Raw genomic sequence first — 22,188 nt, forward strand, 5'->3', positions numbered from 1 at the left:
AAAAAAGTCAGAATTGTGAGATAAAAAGTCGCAATTATCTTTTTTTTATTATTCAGTGGCAGAAACGGGCTCCCATAAAGACATGTTGTTTTCTATATGAAATAAAAATATTCCAGTTATTACTTGCAACTTTTCCCAGTAAATATAATTTTATTGGCAACTGTCATTCAGATATCAGAAAGTATTTGCTTCAGAATACACAGCAGTTTTATTAGTAAGACTTTTCACTGAACTTGGATGGTAATTATAAAAGATTAGGAAAAAAATATTTTGCAATTGTTAGTAAGAATGAAAATTTTTGAGTTTTAGTAATTAGTAGGCCTAAAGAATGAGCATATCTAATAAATATGAACTGTAATGGGAACTTTTAACAATTAAATAGCTGCATGATATCTGAACCACCGTATAATATTTAGTGAATAAGGACAACTTTGTAACCATGTTTTCAGTGAAGATAAATTCTAGGCATTACTGGAATATCTACTAGTTAAAAAATAAGTATTCATAACTCTGAAATTGTTATTCTTATGTCTTTAAGAATAAATAATCAATATGTCATTGAAAGATGTTTAGTAGTTCACCCAAAAAATGATAATTTGCTGAAAATGTACTCATCCTCAGGCCATCCAAGATATAGATGAGTTGTTCCATTATCGGAACAGATTTGGAGAAGTTTAGCATTACATCAATTACTTGCTCACCAATAAGAGTCAGAACATCTGAAAAAAAAAAACATCAAAAATAATCCACAAGTAATTCACATAACAGAAGCAACAGTTTGAAGTTGCGAATTTTAATTAAATTAGATTATTTAACAATAAGAGATGAATTGTGTGTGGGTGAGGGTAAGGTTATGGGTAACATTATTTATTTGTTGTTGTGAAATTTTTTTTTTTTTTTTTACAGTTGATTGTTGTATGTTTGATCTGCTCTCTTGATTGATTGCCTAAGACAGATTTCTCCTGAGGGAGATAATAAAATGGAATACTAATACTAATTAATTCTGAATTACAGATTTTTGCTTCACAATAACCCACAGGACTCCAGTCCATCAGTTAACATTTTGTGAGGTTTTTTGTCAGCTGTTTCGACTCTCATTCTGATGGCACCCATTCACTGCAGATGATCCATTGATGAGCAAGTGATGTAATCTAAAATAATGTTACATTTCTCCAGATCTTTTCCAATGAAGAAACAAATTAATCTACAACTAGGATGGCCTGTGGGTGAGTAAATTTTCCACAAATTAAAATTTTTGGGTCAACTATAAATGGAGGAAAAGGTATTTATGCACGTATGTATGTTTACCAAATTTCTATTTGGGGAGATTTTGCGTTAATAGTACAAATTTCTACTTGCAGTGGCTGTTTTTCTCAAAAGTCAATAGACTTGGGGAAAATTCCAGAGAATGGCATGTGTTGCCAAAAGTGCCTTTTTTTCTCACATTGATAGTGAGTGTGTTTGATATCTAATAAATATGAACTGTAATGGGAACTTTTAACAATTAAATAGCTGCATGATATCTGAACCACCGTATAATATTTAGTGAATAAGGACAACTTTGTAACCATGTTTTCAGTGAAGATAAATTCTAGGCATTACTGGAATATCTACTAGTTAAAAAATAAGTATTCATAACTCTGAAATTGTTATTCTTATGTCTTTAAGAATAAATAATCAATATGTCATTGAAAGATGTTTAGTAGTTCACCCAAAAAATGATAATTTGCTGAAAATGTACTCATCCTCAGGCCATCCAAGATATAGATGAGTTGTTCCATTATCGGAACAGATTTGGAGAAGTTTAGCATTACATCAATTACTTGCTCACCAATAAGAGTCAGAACATCTGAAAAAAAAAAACATCAAAAATAATCCACAAGTAATTCACATAACAGAAGCAACAGTTTGAAGTTGCGAATTTTAATTAAATTAGATTATTTAACAATAAGAGATGAATTGTGTGTGGGTGAGGGTAAGGTTATGGGTAACATTATTTATTTGTTGTTGTGAAATTTTTTTTTTTTTTTTACAGTTGATTGTTGTATGTTTGATCTGCTCTCTTGATTGATTGCCTAAGACAGATTTCTCCTGAGGGAGATAATAAAATGGAATACTAATACTAATTAATTCTGAATTACAGATTTTTGCTTCACAATAACCCACAGGACTCCAGTCCATCAGTTAACATTTTGTGAGGTTTTTTGTCAGCTGTTTGGACTCTCATTCTGATGGCACCCATTCACTGCAGATGATCCATTGATGAGCAAGTGATGTAATCTAAAATAATGTTACATTTCTCCAGATCTTTTCCAATGAAGAAACAAATTAATCTACAACTAGGATGGCCTGTGGGTGAGTAAATTTTCCACAAATTAAAATTTTTGGGTCAACTATAAATGGAGGAAAAGGTATTTATGCACGTATGTATGTTTACCAAATTTCTATTTGGGGAGATTTTGCGTTAATAGTACAAATTTCTACTTGCAGTGGCTGTTTTTCTCAAAAGTCAATAGACTTGGGGAAAATTCCAGAGAATGGCATGTGTTGCCAAAAGTGCCTTTTTTTCTCACATTGATAGTGAGTGTGTTTGTACCCCAGGCTCAGACTCTGAGATGTAGGCAGAAAGAGGAGAAAGAATAACCTCTTTCATTCAGAACTATCCAGCATCTTGTCACCTACATGACCCCTCTTAATACAATAAGTAAACCTTCCTCTAGTTCATCATATAGCTGAATATTTAATGTACTCAGCGTGCCTTATACCAAAGCTGTTTTCTAGATTATGAGAAAAACACTTTTACTGTTCTCTTTCAGTAGGCCATCAGGTTCAGAATAGCATATACCATACTTCTATTCTTGCAGTAGCACGTAAACTGTGCTGGATGACTTGTTAGTTGGCAAAATATGCAGCATAAAACAGAGCACACTGCATGGAATACCATATCCTAACAATGGAATAGTTGATTTGACTTTCCTCTTTTAGTGCAACAACGTTCAAGAGATAGTTCACCTAAAAAATACAAATATACTCACCCTCGTGTTGTTCCAAACCTGTATGAGTTTCTTTCTGCTGTTGAACATAAAAAAATTTATTTTTAAAAATGTTGCTAACCAAACAGTTGCTGGTAGCCATTGACCTCCATAGTATTTTTTCCACAAGTCAGTGGATACCAGCAACTGTTTGGCTACCAACGTGAACTACCTGTTCAGCAGTCTCCATAAGACCCACTATTAACCTTAGTTTACATGCCAGGCGCTATATGAATTTGCTAAGTAAAATGAAAACATGTCCTTACCATTTTTATTATGTAGTAACCATTTCATAAAAGCAATAATGCACTTGTGATTTAGCGGTCATGAATTTTTTCATGATGCAGCACAGCCTCTCATAGTGTTACTGAAATAAATACATAGGCTTACTAGTAAAAGAATTAATAGAGAACAGTTTTATTAATTTCTTCAAGGTTTCTTTATACACATTTGGACCCGTGTACAATTGGTGGAGAAAGGTGCAATACAATACCAACACAAAGAAAGAGAGCAAGAGAAAGGGACAGATAGAATGAGAAGAGAAAATGAAGGTAAGAGAGATATACAGGGCAAGTCTATGTTGAGCCTGTGGATGGCCACAATCAAACTGGCCAATGAAGGGGAGAATTTGGAAGTCCTGCTGGACATTAACAATTAGAATACCCAGAAGCCACCTCAGGTGTTTGGCCTTATGTTACATTACATACAGACAACAATGTCAAAAAAGTAATGCTCTTCAGAAAACAACCTATTACCAGTCCAGGCATACAGTAAATCGTATCCCCTTTCTTTTTAGTTTCTTAAACATGAAAAAGCTCAAGTTTACATTCAGCATGCAGGTTATTTTACAGTTTTAATTTGATGAATTTGCAGACAGTATAATATATGACCTCCATTCTGCTTTAAAAACATAAAGAACAAAATATGAAAAATGTTTTAAGGGAAGGTGAAAAGCATTATATATATATATATGTTAGAACAGTTGTGCCCATGAACAATTATCTTGCTTTAACTTCATCCTAATTAAAGCAATATCCCAGGAGCATCTGTCAATCACCACAAAACAAAAAGAAAACATGTTCAGAGATGTGTTAGGCATAGATGTCAATTGTAAGAATCCAACTACTGTATGTGGGGTTTCCCATCAACATTTCCATCATGTTTTGTTTTTACAAACTGTGTTTGTTGTATATTAGTTGTATATAACCCGGAACTTTCCTTTAAAGGGGTCATATGATGCTGTTAAAAAGAACATTATTTTGTGTATTTGGTGTAATGAAATGTGTTTATTCGGTTTAAGGTTCAAAAAACACATTATTTTCCACATACTGTACATTATTGTTTCTCCTCTATGCCCCGCCTTTCTGAAACGCGTCAATTTTTACAAAGCTCATCGGTTTGAAAAGCGAGGTGTGCTCTGATTGGCCAGCTATCCAGTGCGTTGTGATTGGCCGAATACCTCAAGCATGTGACGGAAATGTTACGCCCCTTGCCATATTGTGATGCCTTGTCCCGGCTGGAGCGACGAGACAAAAACATTAAAACCCATTATAAATGAGGCATTTGTTGCATCCAGTGGGGACATAATTACAGATTATAATGACTTCTATTGTCTTTTTACGCGTTTGCATTGCATCACGCCGCGTAAACCATGTCTGCATTTGTGATCGGAGAAATGACAAACAGAAACACAGCGGCACACACGGCGGGCTAGAGTGCTAGTGAGCGGAGGCCAGCTTGAGTGAGCGGCGGCCGGTGGGCTTGAGAACGGCACGGCGGGGGGGGGTGACGTAGACATGTGGGGTCGTGTTAGAACGAGCCGTTTTATAAAGAATATCTCTTTGGTTTTGAGACTTTAGTCTTTGCAACTTTACAGATCTTCTTTATGCACCAAGAACTTGTAACACTCCAAAGAGAAAGGAAAAATTTAAATCGCATCATATGACCCCTTTAAAGTCGGCATAATGTGAAAATTCATCTTATCTATTTTCTAAATGCATGTTATAGATCTTATTGTGAAAATTAATCCATGCATACATTTCACTTTTCAAAAAATGGACTTTGTAATGTTTAATCAAAATGGATCTTCCGGTGAAAATGACTTTTCTCTGGTGACATATACAGGACTTCACCAATCATATACAGTAGTATAATTAAACCCCAAGCTCTTCTGCCCCCAGTGTTGAGGCCAATGCCCACAACTCAAAATCCAATCAATAACCAATGGACAGAACCAAGTCTTGCCTTATATTTTTTGGTTTTTCAAAAATCCACTAAACTTGGATGTACGCCTCAATAGAGAAGAAAAGATCTGTCGCTACTTCCAATTGATCGCGATTTTAAATAAACAAGCTAAAAAGTTGTAGTTAGTGGTTAAACTCCCCCATAGATGTAAAAATACTGTAGCATTGACTTTCTGCTCATTAAGACTCTCAAAAAACAGAGTCAATGATCAGCGGCCCCCGCCATCACTGTTCTGGATACCCTTGTAGTCCCCTCCCCCTCTATACCGCTTTTAGCCTTTCTAAATGGCTATATTTACCCTCCAGACTGATCATGCTTGCGCTCTTGTTCTGGCACACACACACATAAAGTGCACAAGTGACGATATAGGAACAAAGACAAGTCAGGCAATCAAATGTGGTTTTGGCTCCAGTCACAATAACTCTAGAATCTGTAAAAGTATGAATTCACTTTAAAATGATACGAGAAATAGAGAAATAGTCTGGCAAAAGTGAGTAAGAGTTTGTGGATGTCAATGATGGGAGATTTGTGGATACTCACACATGGACGAGTGCTGCCTTGTATGAACAATAAAAAGATAAAAAATGTAAGGCATAGTGTGACAAGCATTCTGAAGAGAAGGAGCTTAATAACATTGCTAAGGATATAAGCTGTGGTAGCCGTCAGGTTGCTATAGCAATAAATGTTTGTAAATGTGATGCACTACAAGCTCGAATTGCACAGCAACAAAACACACGCGCGCGCGCGCGCACACACACACACACACACACACACACACAAATAAATCCTTCTTTATCCCTTTTCCATTACCTTCTGTGGAAAACCAATTCTATGTAATATATTAATTGCAAAGGCATTCTTGGTGAAAATAAAAAGAACAAATTTATATTAAAATGTGTCAAAATAAAGCACAAAGTGATTGAATATATAAAAATGCAAGGAAATGAAAAACAAAGATAAAGCAGCAACACAGAGAAAAACCATGCTATAAAATCCCAATCAAAAGGAAAAGTAATTTCTTTGCAATCACATATCATGCCACTCTCTAACTCTTTCTGTCATAAGGATCGAGTCAGTATTTTATATTCAGGCAACAAGTAGCTTTGTGGTGCTGAAAAGAAATAGTTGACCCAAATATGACAAATCTGTCATTTACTCATGATTTTCCTTCATGGAACACAAAAGGAGACGTTTAGCAGAGTGTTCACGCTGTTCTTTTCCATAAAATGGAAGCACACATGACCAAAAGCCTTTGTATCAACCTACAAAATGGCAATAAAGCACCATTTATCATCATACTATACATGTCATGAGACAGAGTTTCAGCAAAATATTATCGATAAATAATGACATTTTGGTCCACACAGAGACTTGAAATAATGCCTGTTCACACCAAGAAAAATAACTATAACGATAATATAAAATAATTTCTTCATGCCTTAAATATAACTCTACCCTCACCTCATTTAGTATATGCGAATCCAAGAATATGCTAATTAGACCACACCTCCACTCAATCGCACCAGTTTGGACTACCTGTTCCACTTTCTTGGTTAACTGTAGTAGTAAATGCTACACAATGGCAAGCGGTGATATTGGATTAATTCAGCCATATATGTCTGAATCAGAAACTGATTCCAAAGAAGAGGAGGAAGAACGAATTATACAGGGTCGTATAGAATTTGATGTATCAGAATGTATCACACTCTACAACGTCGGACACGTAACAGTAATTGATATCATTAGCCTTTGGTTTGACAACATTACCAAACAGTTAATAATGTGTCACTAATGTTACACAAACCACGTTCCTGTTGCCATCTTAGACAGCTATCTTCTAAAAATCGACATCCTTAGGTAGAAACGCTTTGAGAATGATATAAAAAGCCCCACCCTGCAAGTTGTTGGGATTGGTTCGTGATAGTACCAAAAAAGCGGTTTGAAACAGCCAGTTTCCTACTGTCTTTGGCACACTGCGGTTTTAAGGAGAAAATGCTCAGAAATGGCGTTGACTGATGAATTTGCACATGGTTTGTCTTTAAGCATATTAAAAACACCTGATAGACATGTAAACAACATTAAAAACTTCATTTTCATCACTTGAGCTTCTGATTGTCTGTCAATGTGTTTATGAGCTAGAAAAAAATTGTTCTGAAAGTGATTCCAATGATATCATTCCTCTGTGTTGTTATTGTTATAGTGATGTGGACTTTCTTGTTCTCACAGAAATAGAATGATTTTTAAAACTTCACAGATATCGCTATAGTTATTGTTCTTGGTGTGAACGGGCCTATATAGAGCACAAGTCATATAGACTACTCTTTTTTGATACCTTTAATGGTGCTTTTTGTCATTTTTGAAGTTTGTCTGTCCCTGGTCACCTTTTATTTTTAATTATATGAACAATCTGCTAAACTTTTCCTTATGTGTTTCACTAAAAATCATCATGAGCAAACGTTAACAATTCTCATTTGTGAGTGGACTATTCCTTTTAAATCTACAGTGATTAAAGTGAGTGATGACAATAGAAAAAATGGGTAACTTGATATGCACTGCTACAACAACAAAATGTCCAATCCATCACAAGTCTATGCCGGGAATTCACAGAACAGTGATCAGTGACTTCCCGCAATGTGGAAACTAATCAGCACTGCACTCTCTGCTGGTAGATACTGCTATTGCACCATGGTGAGGTAAACGCCACACGTCTCAGAGACAGAGCACACTGCTCACTCATAACCCCTCCTGATGTTCAGCACGCTTATAGTGAATGGATGTTTAAAACTAAAGCTCAATCTACTTCTATCTCTGAAATATATTCACTTCAGGGCCATTAAATAAAGCACCATAAATATAGATAAGATAGAAATAAGAGATAAGAACATCTTATGTGAAGATATTCATCTGCAAAGATGGTTATTATTCAGTGCACCTTTTTAGAAGAGTGCTTTGTTGATAAAGGCTGATTTACTTCTTAACTGAAGGCAAAGCTCAAGTGAATGCAAACATCAATCAGGTTTCAACTACAGTATAGTAGCACATCCGGACCAAAACAAACAACCCGTTCTGTACAAAGCAAAAATAAAAAGTTATGGTAAAAAGAATCTGTAATCACAAAGAAAACAATAAATATTCAAAACTTCAGCCCCAGAACACGTGCCGGAAGCCACTGCGGTTGAGGCCTGGCTCAGTCTGGCTCGCACTTGCCCTGATGGGAAGGATATGAGAGGAGGGGTTGGGGTTCTGAGACGGTTTCCTCCTAGTCCAGTTTCACTCCAGGCTTCTCTGTGTTGAGGAGGTGAAGGCTGTCATCTATGAGAAAGCTACAAGAAACAAAAAACAAGGAAAACATACACTGTAAAAATAATTTTGTATTATACACATATACATATATTCTCCCCACGTCATGTGCAGTGCTCTGCACTTTTTTCAAAACTCTACAGTGAGCACAACAGCAGAATATGTGGGCTAAACTGGATCATTTCCTGTTGCTTTGGTACAAAATGCATTCAATGACTATCTTTCAAATATCGTGAATTCACATTTCTACAGTAATGAAATGTATTTCAAATCTAAAAAATAAAATGCTATCAAAAATGATTAGATAGCTGATCTTTCAATTTCATTACCATCTATACAAAAGGAGACAGCTTTATAATAGTTTTGTACTGCGATATAAACATGGACCATCTAACAAACTGCAGGTGAATTCTAAACAGTAGAGAGCTGTCATTCTAGTTTTATAAAGGAATTTTACAAAAGAAAACACTGTATAATGCTACCTTTTAGGTCATTGTTTTATGGGTGACAAAGTGTGTTTGTTGGGTGACAATCTTTGCTATGTGTTATAGAAGAATGAATTGATTTGAAACAAGTGTTTTGGTAGTTTTAACGCAGTCTGGATGTAAAATTTACTGCTGTGCCAAGCTGAAAGTTGGTAAGGAGAACTGTGTGAAGAGTTTTGAAAATGTTACTTACAGGTGCATCTCAATAAATTAGAATGTCGTGGAAAAGTTCATTTATTTCAGGCTACAAGAAACAAAAAACAAGGAAAACATACACTGTAAAAATAATTTTGTATGTTTTACAAGAACATTTCTACTTAAAAATGTCATGTTTATTTCACAGGTTACTTGCCGTTTTTGTAATTATTTGTGAAATTTAGCAGCAATTTCTAAATGAACACAGCTTTAAAGTAAATCCTACACCAATTTGTTTTCAGGGTAGTTTAGTTTTGTTGTTGTTGTTTTAATACAAGCACCGGGACCCATTTCTATAGAACCCTGCACATAACATGCGGGGAAAAAATTAAATATCCTGGCCACAAATTAAGAACAAGCAACTTATTCTAATTTGTTCCCTAATTTTATTTAAATTGTGGCCACATATGATTAATTATTTCTCTAGTTTGGGGAATGAATTAGTAAATCGTGGAAAATCATCACAATTAAAAGAACCAAAGACTTAAACTACTTCAGTCTGTGTGCATTGAATTTATTTAATACACGAGTTTCACAATTTGAGTTGAATTACTGAAATAAATGAACTTTTCCACAACATTCTAATTTATTGAGATGCACCTGTATAGTATGGAGAAATGTGTAAAAACTATATGTGCACCATAATTAATATGTGCAAATTACGTGCATATGTACCTGTAGAAGAGGAAGTGGACGGGCACGGTGCTGAGGTGCCAGACGGCATGAGCGTCTAGAACCCAGAAGAGTGGAGGGAAATCCAGCAGCTCCAGCAGGGCAAGACCATGCAGTAAGAGCACCACCATCCCACACTTCCACCAGTACGGCAAAATCCTCCGGTTCAGCCAACACCAGCACAGCCACCACAACAGGTTTATCATGCCTGTGACAGAGAAGCCAAGACCAGAGGGAATGACAGATGGGTGAGAAACAAATACCTAATGTAGCCTATTACTGTATTAGTTTGTTTTTAAACCTTTATGGCTGGAATACACTACACGACTTTTAAAAACTGAACAGATCTTAAAATACTGGACATCATACACTTACTGACTTTGTAAGTCGCAGACGAAAAACTGGCCATTACACACTAAACAACTGAGGATCATACACTACCAGGCTTTAAAGTCATTCCGGTCACAACAAACTCACGCAGAAATGTGCGCCTTGTTGCTAAGAGATGTGTGACAATCGAAAACAATATGTGTTCTAAAATCAGCTAAAAATATCAAACCTGTTTCATATCCTCCGACTGGAAGGAATCTTAGTCTGAAGCTAAAAAAACGTTTTTTGTTGTTGCTGTTTTTGGAAAAGGCTATGAATGGATTGTATTTACTTAATATTTGTAATACTTGTATTTATCTTAATAAATGTTTCTGGGTTTCTTATTGTGTAAATGATTCATCAGCATACATTATTTCAAATAAAAGCCATCATACATTACACGATTTTCTATGAAATTTGTCAACTCAAATCTGCAGACTGCCTCCAGCCTTTAGTTTAAGTGTTACATAATGTGAAGCTGGTCTTGCACTGATTCAGTTGATGAAAATTAGCTAAATTACAGTTTAAAATATATATGAACTATTAACACAACATGCATATATATATATATACAACAATTCTGTGTTTTTCTGTCAATATGGGGTGCTGTGTGTACATTAATGAGGAAAAAAAATTAACTTAAATGATTTTAGCAAATGGCTGCAATATAACAAAGAGTGAAAAATTTAAGGGGGTCTGAATACTTTCCGTACCCACTGTATATATATATATATATACATACATACATAGAGAGATAAAAAAATTCTTATATACACAATCATTTTTAAATTGTAATATTTAAATATTACTGTTTTTACTGTATTTTTGATCAAATAAATGCAGTCTTGGTGAGCATGTGAGACTTTTCAATAACATTAAAAAAATCTTAATCATTCCAAAATGTAAATATAATTTAAAAAAATCTTTGTTTAGGATAATACAACAAGTTCCTGTGTACCATTTATGCCTTTTCCTTCTTATTTGTTATTTTATTAACCTTTTTTTATTTTTTAATTACATTTTTTTAATTGAAATGTCAAGTGAAGACCTGTAGACCTAGTATTTACACAAAGCTGAGTGTATTAACATATAACAAAAAGCTTAAATGGGTCATATGATGCGATTTCAAGTTTTCCTTTCTCTTTGGAGTGGACCAAAAAACAAGCACTTTGTGAAAACAATGCAAGAAAATCTATCCATGTTTACATGAGATTTTGAAATGATAAATCCTGTCAAAAATGTTACAAAGCTGACAGAACAACTGATGCAGGCATTTACATGCAAAGATCTACAGTGATCAATAAATTAACTGTGCTTTGATTACAGTCAATATGAAACCGCATTCAAAACTCATTTTAATCCAGTAACGGGATATTTTTCTGAATGAAACAGGAGATTAAAAATATAGGTCATGACTTGATTTTATTCAATGGGAATTGACTGGATCGAGAAAAGTCAGACCTCGATATTTTGTATTCTGTGTAATACCAATCCCCCGTTTTTATTTGGAATAAAGTACGCTGATGAATCATTTACACAATAAGAAACCCAGAAACATTGATTAAGATAAATACAAGTATTACAAATATTAAGTAAATACAATCCATTCATAGCCTTTTCCAAAAACAACAACAAAAAATATTTAGGACATTTTTACATGAACTTACACGTTATCAGCTTATCATAGGCACTGTAGAATCATGTATGTAAACACACTGCTGTATTCACAACACTTACCAATGGTGGCGTTGGCAGCCATGTTGTACCCGTAGTCAAAACTGACAAAGGTCAGATAAGACACATGAGACGTGAAGGCCAGAATGAGCAGAACTCCCACCATACTGGAAATTGCAGGCCTACGCAAGCCCAACGTCCTGAAACACAAATATCAATCCTCAAATCAACATCATAAACTAAAGCAATAAGCCCCAAGAAGCCGTGGTTTACAGTGAATTTATAACAGCTAAGGGGCGTTGTTAGAAAACCCCTAAAACCCCCTTAGCTGTTCTAAATTCACTGTAAACTACGGCTTCACGGGGATTATTGCTTTTATAAAACGGTTATTCCATATACGTAGTAAGGTTTCACAGAATAAAACAGAGCAAATATGATATAAATAAAAAGAGTATTCTTCCACCAAACAATGTAGTTCCTCAGAAACAGTTGTGGTTCCAACAAAGTGGTTGCCGAGCAACACACAGAAGTAAACAAAGGTGTATGTTTGTAGTGTAATTTACAACAGCTTCGAACGCGGCTCAACCAATCAGAATCAAGGACCGGAACTATCCGTTTTATAAAAAAAGACTAGCAAGCACTATATATTGTTAATCAGCCATTTATTTCCTGTTCACTCACCTTACACAGCACAAGTAGATAGAGTAAAGAATGACAGCTGATGCACAGAAGTAGTCCATCTTCTATAAAACAAAGACAGAAAATCTCTACCAACACTATTTTTGACATGACAGGCATTACTCTTAATCCAAGAACATAAGAAAATGTTTAGAATTTGTCTTTGAATCATCTCTTGAAGGGTTACCTCTGTTAGATAGGTGTCTCTCGTGTGGAACACTGTAGACCAGAACCATGCATTCAGGGAAACCTGCAGAGAGACGCTAACATGGTTGAGCACAACCTACGTTTACAGTGAGGTCCAATTCCACTTAAAAAATGTTGGTATGATTTTTGTAAATAATGAAATTAACTGTAAAATAAGTATCATGAATTGAATGTCTCAGTATTTGGTTTGTACACTTTTGCTTTAATGACAACAGCACAGGAGATGCCATGAACAAAACTGATGATCATGTGATCCAGCATGATTTCAGAATGTTCCAAAGAGTATGTGACCATCTAAACAACATGATCAGTGTCAATAATTTGATTGGTGACCTAGAAATAGTGAAAATTCCTAATAATCTTTACTTACTTATTGAAAAATAAAGTAATGCAATAAAATGAGTGTTTAAAATTTGATTTGATTTTGATTTTTAATCATACCTAAACATGAGTTATGCCTCTCTGGCCTGCTGTTTTGGTTTTTTTTTTTCATTTGACATTGCTGTTATCTTGCATTGGTAAAAAGCCTCCATGAGCTTTCATGCTTGGGGTTGCCAGATGTCAAGAGTTTAAATTCCCCAGTCAGAGATTTTCTCTTAATCAATCCCAACCTGGCAACCATGCACACATGCTCCCTCTGCACTGCAAAAAAAAGAGCTGATGACCTCAAAATTTTAATCATACCTAAACATGAGTTATGCCTCTCTGGCCTGCTGTTTTTTGGGGTTTTTTTTTCATTTGACATTGCTGTTATCTTGCATTGGTAAAAAGCCTCCATGAGCTTTCATGCTTGGGGTTGCCAGATGTCAAGAGTTTAAATTCCCCAGTCAGAGATTTTCTCTTAATCAATCCCAACCTGGCAACCATGCACACATGCTCCCTCTGCACTGCAAAAAAAAGAGCTGATGACCTCAAAACACTGAAAAAATGTGGAGTTTAGCGATCTTAATGCGCTATTCTGCTCATGTTAAATGTAATACGGCCAGTTAATATTCTTTCATGAGGCCAAGCAAACCTTTTCAGTGACGAACTGTTATAAATCTAAATAGGGATCTTAACTATATTATTTGCAATTGTGGTTGCTGAATAACTGCACTTATGCAACTTTTGAACTACATCACAAAGTCTTTTTATTGTGTGTTTTTTATTTATTTTTTTTTTAAATTTGGAATAATTTGGAATTATTGGAATTAATATTAGCAGACAGACACTGTCTCACCAGTGAGAAGGCGGTGATGGTGTGGTACATGGGGCTTTGTCGAGGGACGGCGCTGCGGTATCTCAGCAGCATCAGCAGACATGCCAGACCGTTGAGCAGAGATGCCAGCGCAGATGCAGGCTCCTCAAAACACAAGAAACGAGCAAAAGGCCACTAGACAAAGTTAGAAATAGGAAAAAAAAAGGATGTAGAATCAGGGTTGAAAACATACATTTCCATAGTGATGACCATTAAAATTTGTCCCCTTTCACACTGGTTGACAATTCTGACACTAACCTTCCCGTGAAACTGTGGTACGCTGTAGCCCTCTGCCTGGTACAGACCCACGGTGGTCCACATGCACTGATACCTGCAGTCATCACGACATGTCCAGCCTGAAAGATCACAGACTTCAAATGAGCGATTGCACAGGAAAGGCTGCAGGACAAAATTAATTGACATTGATAAAGTAAATTTGGCATTTCCTAGATCTACAATACTAACCAAATCTCACACAGAATTAGTCAGAACATAATTGACTGAATTTATGCAATTCGTGCTCTTATAAAATCTTTTGATCTAAAGGTTTATGCATAAATAGTTGTGTCTACATATTCATTTCTTTACAAATGTCATTATTTCTTGTAAGATAGGATAGTGAAGGAAAAGCAGCCAACAAGAGTCCAGCATACATCCTTGAATACCGTTTAAAAAGCATCCCAGGATGCACCTTTTAAAGTTGGTTTTAGAGAATCTCCAGTGAAAATGTCAAATTTTTACCTACATGTTCAAAAACGATGTGCGAATCAAAATGAATTTTTGTCGTAATCAACGTTTTGCCACAAATGCTGTGAATTTAGCTTAACTTTATTGAAGCTATAGGGTTGCAAAAATGTGGAAATTTTCCAGTAAATTTCAGAAACATTCCAGAAATTTTTGAAACTTTCCAGCATTTGTTTGGAATATTCCAGGGATTTTTGAAAAGTTTCTGGAAATTTACCGGAAATCTTCCACCCCTTTGCAACCCTATTCATTATGTGGCATCCTTTCACTAGAACAATGTTTGAGACATGAGACAAAACATGAAAATACACAATATTAAGTAAAAAAATTAAATAAATACAATATTTAGTAAACTTCATCCAAAGCTAACAAGCTAACAGTGTTCAGCTAAAGGTTTCACTGCCGAAAAGTAAAATTACTTTTTACTTTACTAAGTAAAGTGTACAAATTACTATTTTATGGTTTTGCAACACAATCATTATAACAAAGTATGTACATCTGCACATGGCCAGGCTTTAAAAGCAACCCAATTTTAAGCAATATGTATTGGGGGTCCCTGCTCTGTCTCCCTATCCAGCAATGGGTTCTTGGTCTAAAATAGCTACATTAAATGTTATAGTCTCTGACATAAGAGAACGGTGCTATGCAACGTAAAACACCATCCGCTATTGGAGTTGTGCAGTGACTCGGTGTGGAACTGTTACAAAATCATGGGATTTACCTGTCCTGGACACAGTATTTTCAGAAGGGACAGAACTATTTGATTTATAATTTGTTTGTTTGTTTTCATTGTTTTAATGGTTGTTATTCTAAAATGTCTGTAAATATTACTACTACAGAGAATGAGTAGGTGTCTCCAAATGTTGACTAGTGTTGTATAAATACTGTATGTGATACATAATGTTTCCTCTCAAGCAGGTAACCAGCCATAGGCTGCTTATTCGGTGCTCTCCTGAGGGGGGAAAACAGCTCCAGCCTATGGTGGTTGGCTGGCCCTAGCTAGTTTAGCCTGTCCCTGGAGTTTAGCTGGTTTAGCTTGTTAGCCAGCTTTTCTCAAAGTCTGAAAAGTGCCCAAAACCCCTCTAAAACCATTCAACCAGACAAGCCAAGCCAGATAAGACCCCTTTTTGTTTGTTTTGTTTCATAACTTTTTTTTCAATTGGGCTTGGGTTTTTGATTTGTGTTGTTTTAATTATTTTACAAAAAGTACTGCTGTGGTACCATGGTACAGTGATGGAATAAAATGATATATATACCCTGACATATATCAAGCGACTGCTGTATTCATATAACCAGTGTTGGGCAAGTTACTTCCAAAATGTAATACATTATATATTACTTGTTGTAACTTGCGTTACTGAGATTGTAACGAGTAATAATATTACCCAAATTTGATTAGTAATGCGTTATATTACTGCGTTACAGCAAAAAGTAATATACTACTGTAATATTATTACTTTTGTAATGCGTTACTCCCAACACTGCATATAACACTGTACTCCAGCCTGCTTTGAACAAAACCATGGAATGCATTACTATGGTACATAGTAAAAAGTTGTGGCAATACCAAGATATTGATAGAAGTTAAAGAATAAGAACTTTAAGAACATTGTCCTGCTAAGAAGAAACAATACTGTTATAATGGCAATTGATATAGGCCTATGACATCATTTATTTTCTTCACTTTTTTAATTTTAGAATGTGTGTCAATCTATAAATAAAAATGTTCGTATACAGGTCTGTTCAAACTTTTGTCGTGATTTGCACATTTTAATAAATACTCATTTTAAAATGTCCATCAACTCCTGTTCATTTAAATCTGTCATTAAATAATTCAGTATTGCTAATAATTTAATTTAAAATAATATTATGACATTTTCTCTAGTCAGCTGTGAAATAAATTCAGTTTGCATAATACTCTACTAGGTTACTAACACAAATAGGTTAGAACGGTACCTGTGAGTGCCATGTATGGAGGTTGAGAGGACTGGAATCCGCGCAGTCGGGCCCCCGTGCAGTTCGTCCGGACGCATTGTTTGACGCAGTCGCGATAGACGGGCTCTTTGTCCCCCTGAGAAGCGCTCGCAGGAGCGGACAAGAGAAACACCGCGGCTGCTAGAAACATCAGGCGCGTCATGCTGCTGTTAGTCCGTCCGGTCATGAGGCACAACAGTGGTGCAACATCAGGCCATCAGCGCGAGTCCAGCGAGTCCGGCGAGTCTCATTCACCGAGCATGACAGTATTCACCGCCACTGTTTCTTTTGTCTTTAAACGACGTGCCGCTTTAATTATAGGTAAGCACCTTTTATTCGCTGCCCGGCCAACAAGTTTCATAGACGCATCACAAGCGAAATGTTACATTTCACTTAAAGACAAACCCGGAAGTGTAAATGTAGCGCGCACGCGCATGTCTGTCGTCTTCTTTCTCCACACACACACACACACACGTCTGGTCAGCTATCCTTGTGGGGACTCTCCGTAGGCATAATGGGTTTTCTACTGTACAGACCGTATATTCTATTGCCCTACACCAACCCCACACCTAAACCTACCCCTCACAGGAAACTTTCTGCATTTTTAGATTTTCAAAAAACTTCATTCTGTATGATTTATAAGCTTTTGTACCCGTGGGGACCACAATTTAGGTCCCCACCGTGACACGAGTCCCCATGAGTCTGTGAGTATTCAGGTTTAAGTCCCCACCAGGATATATAAACCTGTACACACACACACACACACACACAATTCTCTGACAAATAAATTAATGAATAAGCCAATTGGTAATTATTACGTTAATTTAAAAGGTCCAATCCCGTTTTTTTTTTCTTTTTAAAAAAATGCAAAGCATGACTGTTTATATATTGAATATATAATGACTGTGTAGTTCTGTTAAAAAATATATACATATACACTTACGTTAAAATTATTATGCATGAGCTTTAGCTACCTACAGTTTGGCAGTGTTGGGTAAGTTACCCCAAAAATAAAGAATTAATTATAAGCTAGTAATTACATCTTCAACAGTTTAATTAGATTACGGTTCTAATTCAGTTACTTTCTAAATCCCACATCAGCCTCAGATGAACAAAACAAGGATAGACATGAAACTACTCATTTAATTCTTTCAAATAAATTATATAAAATTGAATAAATTATTCTTGAACTGGCCAAAGTATTTAAAGGGAGAAGGTTACATTAAAAAAACATACATTTTAACATTAGATGTTAAATCCACTATTGTTTTATATAGAACTGTTCTGCAGTCTAAACAGTATATAATGCAATTACATCAGAACTAATTGGAATTAAATTACAGAAAAATTAAGAGTAATCCCTTACTTTTTCCAAGGGAACAGTAATTAAATTACATTAATTACTTAGTAAGGAATTATACCCAATACTGCTGGTTGATTGCACTTTATGATCTCAAATAAACTGAGACTACATGGAATATTTGTATTTCAAACAGTCATTTGTCACACCACAGGAGCATTTAAACTGAACTGAAGGCAAAAGGGTGATTAAAATGCTGAGAAACAAAAGAAAATGTTCCCTTATTTTCCCTTATACACTGACATAAAGTTGAAGAAAAAAAAGACATTTAAAAATTGATGGATGATAGCAATATTGTGTCTTCATAGCAAAACAATGTCCTTAAAGGGAATTTCTTAACATACGAGTTGTAATCTTTGAAAACGTTATTTTCCCGGGAAAGGATCGTGGAGGGAAAGAACACCTCATTTTGAACAACCTAAAAAAGCAAATATGATATTTCTGTATTCTAAAATATTTCTAAACATTTTTATGTGCTTAATGACACCAAATAAGTCCAACATCAAAATGTGTGCAAAATGTACTAGAACACATATGTATTCAGTGCATACCAAAAAAACTTGCAGACTATGCACAGTAATAGTGGCAATACACAAATTTCAAACATATCTTGTTTTTGCAGTCTTCACTAACAATGTATTATAATTAAATGCGGATGAAGATACTCACACAAGATGAACAATGCTTTATTGAAAACTGTACTTGGCAACATTTTCATGAATCAAATATAAATGTTTTGACAGAAAACAGGGCAGGAAAAATTAAATATTTGACCATAGCAATGCCATCTATTCTTTAATATTTAAGTTTATACATCTTGCTCCTCTGGGGCTGTAAATAATATTATAATTATAAAATAAATATTATTAACATTAGGATATTTTGACATTACCGTCTTCAATATCAGTCTCAAAGACTATCAGAATTTTAGATATCAAACCAACTCTCTCTGCTAATATTTAGTTTCTTATTTTTCAACTATCTTGTGTTATATTAAACGTATCAAACTTAAATATGAAGGCGTACAATGAGCTTTTTCAATTAGGATTCACGCTAATGAAGAAATGTACAAAATATAATACCATCATTCAAAATAAATCGCTATCTGTGATTACTTATAAGTTTTACAAAACAGAACAGTCCTAAAATCTAATTAAAAAATGTTCTATGCTATAGCCCATGATCTAAACTATGATATTTTGTGAAGTAAAATACAACTGTGACAGCAATTGAGATTCATCCTTTGGGGCCACTTGACAATCCACATTATTGCCAATAAATATGGAAATTTCATAATCCAACTCAAAATAATTAAAGGAACAGTTCACCAAAAATGAAAATTTACTCACCCTCAGGCCATCCAAGACGTAGATGAGTTTGTTTCTTCACAAAACGTTAATTGATGGACTGACGTCATGTGGATTACTTGCGGGTTGTTGTGATTCTGACGGCACCCATTCACTGCAGAGGATCCATTAGTTAGTGATGGAATTTCTCCAAATCTGTTCTGATGAAGAAACAAACTCCTCTACATCTTGGATGGCCTGAGGGCGAGTAATTCATTTGTGATCATCTACAACACCACATTTATGCATAAACGCATTTGTGCAATTTCAGATTCCGGGGATCTGCATACCTCTTTCCGCATTTATCGCAGATGTACTGCTTCCCCCCTCCATGAACGTGGCGTTTGTGAGTACGCAGGTGACTACCTTGACTGAAACACTTGCCACAATACTCACAATTGTACGGCCTCTCACCAGTATGGACCCTCTGGTGCAACTTTAGACTGTTCGTATTGTTAAACCACTTATCGCAGTAATTGCAGCCAAAGGGTTTTTCTCCAGAGTGAGTGCGGCCGTGTGAAATGAGGCTACTCTGCTGACTAAAGCTCTTCCCACACTCCTTGCAGCTGAAAGGTTTTTCACCCGTGTGAATCCGTTTGTGGATTTTCAGATTTACAGCTTGCCTGAAGGTCTTGCCACATAGGTCACAACTAAAAGGCCGCTGGTCCGTGTGGATGCGCTCATGGTTTTTAAGATTGACGGCGTGCCGAAACGCCTTCCCGCAAGACACGCAGGAGTACGGTTTCTGACCTGTGTGGATAAGTTGATGCGTCTTTAGCGTTATGGCCCGTGTGAAACTTTTCTGACATATTGAACATCGGAACTCCTTTTCGCCCGTGTGGGTGAGTTGGTGCCTGGCAAGATTTTGAGCAATGTTGAATCTTTTTTCGCAAACGTTGCAGCCGAACGGTTTTTCGCCGGTGTGGATTATTTCGTGGGTTTTGAGGTGTGCTGCTTTCCCGAAGCATTTGCCGCAGACTTTACAAACAAATGGCTTTTCTCCTGAGTGGACTCGGTGGTGGTCGGACAAACTTTGTTTGTGGGCGAAAGCCTTGCCGCAAAGAACACAGCCGAAAGGCTTTTCTCCAGTGTGAATACGCTGATGTGATTTGAGGTTGCTTTGAGAAGAGAAACTCTTGCCGCACTCTGAACAAATAAAGGATCTCTTTCCAAAGAGTGTAACAGAATCTTGAGGATCTTCGCTGCTGTCTTCTGGCAAAACAGATGCTACTCTGTCTTCTGGAGAAGCGTTTAAGTGACCTGAGAGGAGAGCAATTAAATAATTGTCATTGGATAAATATCTGTTTATTACAGCACAATTCTTTTGGAACTTTGCCATATAAATATCTGATCAATCACCGTGTTAATTCAGTTAAATTCTGATGGATTCAGCATGCATTCTATACACTAGATAGATCATTAAATAGATCATACTCATCTCATTCATTTGTAATTTAGCATATTATTCACATACCAGTAGTGATGGACTTCAAGTCAACTTTTCCAAATTCATTTTTGATCGTCACAGCTAGCGTCAGTGGGGATTCTGGACGCTCTTCTACAGCCTCATCAGACTGCAAGCATAAAGTAGTTATGTGATTAATCATAAAATAGCCAAGAAATTTAGTGACTTTACTTTCTTATAGACTTACACTACCGGTCAAACATCTGGAATAATAAAGATTTTTTTTTAAATGTTTTTGAAAAAATCTCTTACGCTCACCTAGGCCGCAATATTACTGTAAAAACAGTAATATTTTGATTACAAATTAAAATAACCATCTACTTTTTTAAAGAGCAGGTCATATGGTTTTTTAAAGTGTCCTAATATTGTGTCGGAGTCCCCTACAACAGGTTTAAAATGCATCTAAGGTCAGAAAACACTGTAATTATCCCAGAATATAAATTTATACATAGAGTCATTTGTCCATGATTTCGAAACGGTTCGTTCGATTCGGTTCTGAGCGAAATGTCTGTAAACCCCTCCCTTCCATAAGCCTACTCTGCTCTGATTGGCCAGCTGGCCAAGCCTGTTGTGATTGGCACAAAGAGGAGCGAGTCCTTGCGGAGATTGAAAGAATGCCATCTTCTCCTGTTCTGTTGTCGTCTCTTTTTTTTGTTGTTGTTTTAAATAAATGGTCTGTTCTTTGATATGTACTTGCTGCCGTAGCGACCCCAATAACGTCATATTTAGGCACTGGAATGCGAATTTACCAGGGAAACCCCGACTGAAAGCGTGTATTTTACATTACACCCCCAGAACGCGATTTTTAAAGGGGGACCACCCTCGAAACACCATTGGGCTAGTTTTGAGTAGCAATTGGGCGGGTTTTGTTGTGACAACCTGGCAACCCTAGCATGCACCTTTACATAAAACAATAATATAATGCTCCAATCAGTTCTTAAAATAATGACATAAAAACATTTTGTTTAACACTTATGCAAGCGAATTGTGCCCACAGCTAAAGTTTAGCTGCTAAACCGTAAACACTTAAAACAATAATGGTGGATACGTTAGCCAAGTGCCAACGTGACTAACTGATGAAACGATACAGTTTGAAAACCAAAATATGTCTACTGTAATGTCTGAAGAATGACAGACAAAAGACGCTCCGTGTCTTAACCTTTAATTATAACGCAGAACAGCTGTATCACATGCGCACCAGCCTAA

The 22,188-nt window shown here is 35.9% G+C and overlaps 3 protein-coding genes across 3 annotated transcripts in view; 1 reads left to right on the forward strand and 2 right to left on the reverse strand.

The window, feature by feature from the left end:
• Positions 1 to 6,170: 6,170 nt before the first annotated feature.
• pgap3 (post-GPI attachment to proteins phospholipase 3) lies at positions 6,171 to 17,009 on the reverse strand. The gene is made up of 8 exons (XM_016569443.1): positions 16,794 to 17,009; positions 14,352 to 14,449; positions 14,076 to 14,228; positions 12,837 to 12,899; positions 12,653 to 12,714; positions 12,035 to 12,171; positions 9,932 to 10,136; positions 6,171 to 8,599 (listed from the first exon to the last, which is right to left on the reverse strand). The coding sequence occupies exons 1-8, from the start codon at positions 16,996 to 16,998 to the stop codon at positions 8,536 to 8,538; spliced, it is 987 nt and encodes a 328-aa protein (XP_016424929.1). The 5' UTR covers positions 16,999 to 17,009; the 3' UTR covers positions 6,171 to 8,535.
• The window catches only part of LOC107753312 (dnaJ homolog subfamily C member 9-like), a 17,011-nt gene continuing 11,775 nt past the window's right edge, over positions 16,953 to 22,188 (forward strand). The window contains exon 1 of the mRNA XM_016569444.1: positions 16,953 to 17,132. Within this exon, the coding sequence (XP_016424930.1) occupies positions 16,973 to 17,132 (160 nt within the window). The 5' untranslated portion in view covers positions 16,953 to 16,972. The remainder of the gene's footprint in view (positions 17,133 to 22,188) is intronic.
• LOC107753309 (zinc finger protein OZF) overlaps positions 19,672 to 22,188 on the reverse strand; it is a 5,927-nt gene continuing 3,410 nt past the window's right edge. The window contains exons 4-5 of the mRNA XM_016569442.1: positions 20,992 to 21,091; positions 19,672 to 20,777 (exon numbers count right to left, since the gene is read on the reverse strand). Coding sequence (XP_016424928.1) covers positions 19,759 to 20,777; positions 20,992 to 21,091 — 1,119 coding nt within the window. The 3' untranslated portion in view covers positions 19,672 to 19,758. The remainder of the gene's footprint in view (positions 20,778 to 20,991; positions 21,092 to 22,188) is intronic.

The sequence above is a fragment of the Sinocyclocheilus rhinocerous genome, unplaced genomic scaffold, assembly GCF_001515625.1.
Source record: "Sinocyclocheilus rhinocerous isolate Xijiao unplaced genomic scaffold, SAMN03320098_v1.1 scaffold1763, whole genome shotgun sequence".
NCBI classification, from domain to species: Eukaryota; Metazoa; Chordata; class Actinopteri; order Cypriniformes; family Cyprinidae; genus Sinocyclocheilus; species Sinocyclocheilus rhinocerous.